Source organism: Phallusia mammillata, chromosome 7 (assembly GCF_965637545.1).
Source record: "Phallusia mammillata chromosome 7, kaPhaMamm4.hap1.1, whole genome shotgun sequence".
NCBI lineage: Eukaryota > Metazoa > Chordata > Ascidiacea > Phlebobranchia > Ascidiidae > Phallusia > Phallusia mammillata.
The window spans coordinates 17,549,160-17,555,620 of record NC_137258.1 but is presented as its reverse complement, the minus strand read 5'-3'; the positions used below and the strand labels follow the sequence as shown (position 1 = coordinate 17,555,620).

General features: G+C 32.9%; 1 protein-coding gene across 1 annotated transcript; it reads right to left on the bottom strand.

Annotated features, from left to right (window-relative positions):
- Positions 1 to 258: 258 nt before the first annotated feature.
- LOC145237968 (peroxisomal acyl-coenzyme A oxidase 1-like) lies at positions 259 to 6,391 on the bottom strand. The gene is made up of 15 exons (XM_080100981.1): positions 6,229 to 6,391; positions 5,975 to 6,140; positions 5,448 to 5,602; positions 5,086 to 5,193; positions 4,654 to 4,773; positions 4,482 to 4,597; positions 4,123 to 4,292; positions 3,607 to 3,769; positions 3,378 to 3,479; positions 3,218 to 3,306; positions 2,766 to 2,897; positions 2,568 to 2,682; positions 1,546 to 1,692; positions 1,221 to 1,427; positions 259 to 1,001 (listed from the first exon to the last, which is right to left on the bottom strand). Exons 1-15 carry the CDS (start codon positions 6,365 to 6,367, stop codon positions 918 to 920), a joined length of 2,013 nt encoding a protein of 670 aa, XP_079957107.1. The 5' UTR covers positions 6,368 to 6,391; the 3' UTR covers positions 259 to 917.
- Between the last annotated feature and the right edge of the window lie 70 nt (positions 6,392 to 6,461).

The following is a 6,461-nucleotide window of genomic DNA, read 5'->3' as shown; positions in this document are numbered from 1 at the left end:
TTTTTTGCCCAATACAAGCACTATATCACTTTTCAAGCCTAAATGCGGGTGTGCATTAAAGCAAAAATACCCATTAAAGGGATGAACTATTTCGTTAAGCATTCAAAACTCTAGCACTAAAGGCAAGGTAAAAACATTTAGCTAGCCTGTCGTGGGATTTCGAATATCAGATCTCGTCTTGCGCCACGTGGAGATGCAAAAAAATCTTTCTGTAGAAAGGAATCATCTGCATGTTCTCAAATCAGCGTCTTCTGGTAGTATTCTTAAATCAGCATTTCCTTGTATTATTTTGTTAAAAAGCATACATAGTTGTAGCAAAATAAATTTTTGCACACATGAAATACATGATAAATCAAACTCGAAATTGGGAACAAAAAAATCAATCAAAGCGCAGACAATTTTGTGTACAAGATGTTAATTGTACTCTATCTTTATAAAGTAGTTATACAGCTCTTGTCTTGTAGCATGCATTTCGCTAAATCACCAATCAATGTTCTTTGTTGCAAGCACTCAATCAAACGATGACACATCTGCGTAGCTTGAAAAAAAAGTTGAAACAAGTTCCGTGCATCCGTTAAGTCACCCCATCTAAAATTTGCATAACATAGAGGATACATGGATGTAGTTAAATCTTACCATATGGCATACGTTTTTTGAAGAATCCGGTTATTTAAATCCTTACAAAAATCGCCTAAAGGTCAACAATTTAGGCAAAACTGTGGTACATTACGTCACATATTTAAATTTTCTCGCAGTTTCTTCCGAATCCACTTTTGTGTTAATTTCAAAAATTCAAAATTTCAGCTGTAAATGGGTTATAGCAAATATATCATTTTCCAAACAAAGCACTGGTCTGAATCAGAGGTGCACAACATTACAGTTTTGCAAATCTCAAAACAACTTTCTGGTGTTGTTAATCAGTTTTTAGATTTTACTCCTTCCAAAATATCTCTTCCCTCCAGTAAAAAAGGCCTCAAATGCCTGTAACTTTCCTGGTGAACCTGAAAAGTCAGTAAACAAAACGTATTACAAGCTGAGTGGTAAAGTCCTTCTTGTCAAAATGAAATACTTCAGTTAGTGTTTTTATTTGGTCTTACCATCTCAACTAAATTCTTTGCACAAACACTTAAAAATTACTAAAATGAAATACTTCAGTTACACCTAAAAATTACTAAACTTTTAAGTGTTAAGACAAAATCATACAGTTATTAATATGCTACCTTTTCCTTGTTGAGTGGAGACAGCTTTGCCATGTCAAATAATCTCTCATACACATTTCCATCATAAGTACCGAGACAAGACTCCAGTGACAAATCAGTAAAATCAAATGCATCCACTATTCCCACTGCATTTGGTCGCAGTTTTTCTAGCAATTGAATTTCTGTTTCTTCTGCTAAAGTGCAGTGGTGAGCACTTAATACACCAAGCTGAAAAAATAGAAAGTTTTCTGAATAATAATTTTGCATGTCGCAATTCTTCTGAGACATATTGTTTTAGAAAAAGGACACACTTTGCACCTAAAGTAGTAAATAATGTCCTATTCACCTTAAGAAATTCTCCACTATGGGTATTGATGTAATGCAATCCATACAAACAACATAAATCCTGAAGTATCTCTTTGATGGGTTCAGAGCATTTAACCTCTTTTACAAATGAGGCAAATGCCCCAATTATGTATTGCATAACATACATCTGCAAAACAAGTTCTCAAGATTTAAACTTCTTCAAATAACTTGAGTTTAATTACTGGCTTTTTGGGAACATTACTGTGTGCTTGACTTGTAAATTATGTCATAAGTGAAATGTGCAAGACTGTAATTTGAAACACACATGACACATTTATTGTGTTAATAAGACTGTTTAAGGGAAAATGCAAAAAAATGGGTTTACATATTTAGGAACAGTATACATTGAAGAGTAATTAAATCAGAATTAAAACTGAGAACTGCCCTTCAAATTCAGTTCCTTGTTGCTGTGTGTGATGTTACTTCACACACCTTGCATTCACCTTTATTTTGCCAAGTGCTTATATAAACCGTGTTCTGTAGACAGGGTTGTCATACCGTCCTTATTTCTAAGATTTGTCCTTATTTCTAAGAAATGTCCTCCTATTTGACTTACGTTCTTATTTTGTCTTATTTTCAACAATTACAAGTCAAATCCATGCTACAAGTAGAAGTAAATCTAGACCTGAGCTGTGGTGAGATGCACGAACTATTTTCTATGAACAAGAAATTACTGGAACAGATTGTTTCTGGCCAAAAATATGGCATGTGATATGTCATGGCTCGTATAAATTCAAAGATTTATTCGAAAATGTTTCTTTCAAGTCATATGGAAACTTAATTTTTTGGTTGTCCTTATTTTAGGCTCTGTGTCGATGGCAACCCTGTCTATAGCCCAAATTGACAACCTGCACTGACAATGACAACAGTGATTGTTAAAACATCTGCATGATGTATTCTTTATGCACACATTCTCTGGCATTTATGTTTTTAATAAAAGGGTGTACATATAATTTAAATGTTTAAACGTTTAACAGTTTGTGTCTAGTGAAACGAGTTTACCTTTGCAGATTTTACAAGTTGTACAGAACTTTTGTTCCACACTTCATGCATTGCAAGTCCCTTGTTAGACATTTCATTTACTTTTTTTGAAACACCTTGAACACATAAAGCTGCACTGAAAAGAAAAAAACATGTATTCAACTTTTCTACCAAGGGCTGTTTAATCAAAAATCGAAATTAAATGTTTTATGTTTCTACCTGTTTTTAAAGCAAATAATAAGGTTGTCAAGTGAGGTGATGCTGCCCTTCATATCTTGAATTGGTTGCACCAGAAATGCTATTGATTCAGGGAGGTCAGCTGCTTGTTTACTGGCACATTTTACCAAATATCTTAGATTTAAAATAAAATTTGCATTAAAAAAAAGCATAATATTTATTAAATGCCTACACAAACTCAGCAGTGTGTAAATTGTTTACTAGCAATTTGCACTGTTTTATCCACCTAAGTCTGTGTTGTTACTAAAAGGTAAATTGATTTAAGTTTTAAAGCTTAAAAAGACTTGTCAAAGAACCCAATCAAGACTAGGATAATAAATTAATTAACTTCAGACATTAGTCCACTAGCACTTTGACTTGAGATCAAAATGACAGTCTGATTTAGACTTAAAACTAAGCACAAATAATCGGGACTTTTTACATAAAACATGTACCGTGCAGTTTGTAAGTACAAAACAGTGTTTTCTCCTTCATAAGTGCATGATGGTGTAATCTTGCACAAAAGAAATGGAAGTCCACTTGCCTGTAAAAAACATGGACTTCTTTAAAAATTATTAAATTTCTTTCTAAATTTACCAGGCCTGTGTTTTGTACCTGTGAATAACCGTGTCCTCCACAGGCCCTTCTGCACACCTCGACGCCGCTAGTGCATTGGTCTGTTACAATTGCTTTGAAACTGGCCGACAATGCATGTATCTGTAAACATACGTATGACTTCACAAAAAGGGTTGAATAAATGAAACTTCTACAGTTGCCATCAAAGTATAATCAAATATGTAAAAACTTGTTTTTAAACACTTGGATAACAAACTATTTAATTTACTTCTGCTAAATCTGAGAGGTTTCCTTTGGCCATGTTTTTTGCAAAGATTTTGTATTTCTTTTTCATTGCTACACCAGCAAAGTATGAAGCATAAACTAAAGCAAGCGAAGGGATAAGCTTGTGTTGTTGAAGGGTGTAGTCCAGAACAGGAACTTCTGCACCACTGTAAGAGTTGATATATCATGTTATGTTTAAGTTCATAAATCTTTTTTTAAATTGTGCTCAAGCACTTAAAAACTATTTATGTATTCTGTATATGTGTAGTATTCCTAAATCAACCTGGGGCATATTTTTTTCTGGGGCATAAATAAACCTGGGGCATATTTTAATGATAAGTTTGTCTGTTTGGCAAAATTTTGCAGGGCTCTTAAACCATACTGTAAAGGCTTGAATATTTTATAATAGAATTATGCCATACACCAAAAAGGTATTGGGCCTCAACAAGATACAAGTTAAACCAATATTCTAATGGCAAGAGTATCTATTTACTTGGACATGAGTCTGCTCACCACCTACCCTGGTTCGAGTATTCCTTGTCTTCGCACTGCTGAATATCGTATTGCAATTGTACATGCTTTTGCAAGCAAATTGATAACGTGTGTTGCAAAATTAGCTCTTAGATTCACCATTGATCCATAAGTAAGGCGATCACTAGCCTTTTTTACATATGTTCCATCTGGTTTTACCTAAAGGAAAATGTTTATTCGTTGCTAAAAAGGTTTTTTTTTGTGCATTTACCCACCAAAATACCACACAGAAAAAAATACGAATGAGTGAACATTCTACACAATAAACAATAAAAAAAATCAATTGTACAAACGCTGTACCTAACTTGTTTGAATACTAAAAATGTCAGTTTTAATCAGTTCGCCTACCTCTGAATTTTGGTTCAAAAGATTTTCTCTTGGTATTCTGACATTTTTCATGTAAAGAAATCCATTATCTGTTTCTTCAAAACCCAGTTTGTTTCCAATATCACCAACAGTGACACCTGTAAATAGAATTATTTTTTTCCAAAACATGTGTTTCAATCAAAGTTTGTTTTACCTGGCAATGGCATGTGAGTAGATAAATCCCTGATTTGTACTATGAATGCATGCATTCCATATTCTTTTCCATCAATAATCAGGTTGGCCATCACTAATGCATGATTGGCATTGAGGCCCACTACAAGATAGTAATCATATTAGCTTATTCTTTCTTGTTTTACCAGAAGAAAATATTGCAGAAAAGCCACTAACACAGGAATTTTAATAAGACAGTATTTATGATTTTAAACAAGAGGTTTTCAGCAAGTTTTTTTTTGTTTGTCCCTTTGCAGATTTTAATTATAATATTTACATCATAATTTTTTGGTTTTATTAATCCCCAGGACCTAAAAATTTTGCTTTTACTTTGTCATAAATTAAGTTAAAAACAAAGCTATTTTATATTTAACAGATATATTTACTCGGTTGCGACTTTTTGTCATTAACTTACTGTCACCAGGCCACCACTTCATAGATGAAACTTTTGGACAGTTTATCACAAATTCTTGTGTCTTCTTGTCAAAAGTTGCTTCTGTTTCAATTCCTCTCAAAAAAGAACCTAAAAAGCATGTATTTTTAAAAAATCAAATAACCCTGCACAGTTAAAGTTCCTAATCACTATCAATTGAATATTTTATTATTGAAGATAACAAAAAAATTTTGTTGCAAAGTTTGTTTTATTTTTGAGAGGTTTAATCATTTTTTAAAATTAATGTACATCCAAGTTTTACCACATTATTATCAATAAGATTCATTTACATTAAATTAATTAATAAATCTTTTTGTTAGGTCATACTACAAAGCTAAACCTACCATGACCAAGTTCAGTTTGTGCATAAGCACCAATAATGTTCAAGTTCAAAGCCAGTGGTAACCACTTGGCGACTTGTTCTTGAGAACCAAAGCTTTTGATACATGGAATAAAGGCAATCATATGAACCAATAGATTGTTCTCAACCGGCATTGCACTAAAACCAACAAAAAACTGTTTTTACTACAATGTCCAAAATTATATCTAAGAAACAATTTTTCTTCCTCAAAAAGCATTTTAGGCTATCTGCTGTTTCTTTTATCAATCAATCATTCAATTTTATCAATCATTAAAATTGGCATATGGAATGTCAAACATTAAAAAAAGATAACACAGCATATGTTTTCTTACAGCAAAAACACCCACCCCCCCTACATAGAATGGTATTTTTCAGATAATATTTTTATACATCAACCCTAATATGCCTACTTTTTTCTTGAAAAATAAAACAGTCACAATTTTAGCCAGAAGGACTCGTAGTCTTATCTACAGTTGACACTATATCACCAAGTGAGAATAATGAACGTACCGCGAAAAATGCTCAAATTCTCTGGATCCAGGGTGGAGGCCATTATTTGGAATCAAATTTCGGTAAATGTAAGCAGATTTTCTTGTGGCTTTAGTAAATCTTTCTTCTCTGGTCATTGTACAAATTGGTGGACTTTTTAACACAGGATCATCCTCAAACAGTTTCACTGGAACGCAAACACATTGTAAAACCTAAAACATTGCTTCTTTGTCAAGCAGTTTTATCAAAGTAAAGTTCTGCACCAACAAATTTACCAATTTTTCTGCGAAGTTCTGTTTCTTCTTTTCCACCATCCCAGATATTTGTCATTTCTTCAACGGGAAATTTCGCATTTTTACGCTCCTTGCTTATAAGAGTACTTTCAATCGACATGTCTTTTACTGTACTAAACATCCTGAAGCGTCACAAAACAACTTCACAGTAAAATTACCACGCTATTTTATACTTTTTACAGATAGAATAAATAAGAAAATATACTGCAATATAA

Bases quoted from the DNA above. Each gene is read 5' to 3' on its own strand.
- LOC145237968 (XM_080100981.1), bottom strand. From the start codon at position 6,367: ATGTTTAGTACAGTAAAAGACATGTCGATTGAAAGTACTCTTATAAGC. The intron at 4,293-4,481 runs GTAGGCGAACTG...ATTTTCCTTTAG, and splicing joins TTTTGAACCAAAATTCAGAG to GTAAAACCAGATGGAACATA. The intron at 2,683-2,765 runs GTAGAAACATAA...TTTTCTTTTCAG, and splicing joins ATTATTTGCTTTAAAAACAG to TGCAGCTTTATGTGTTCAAG.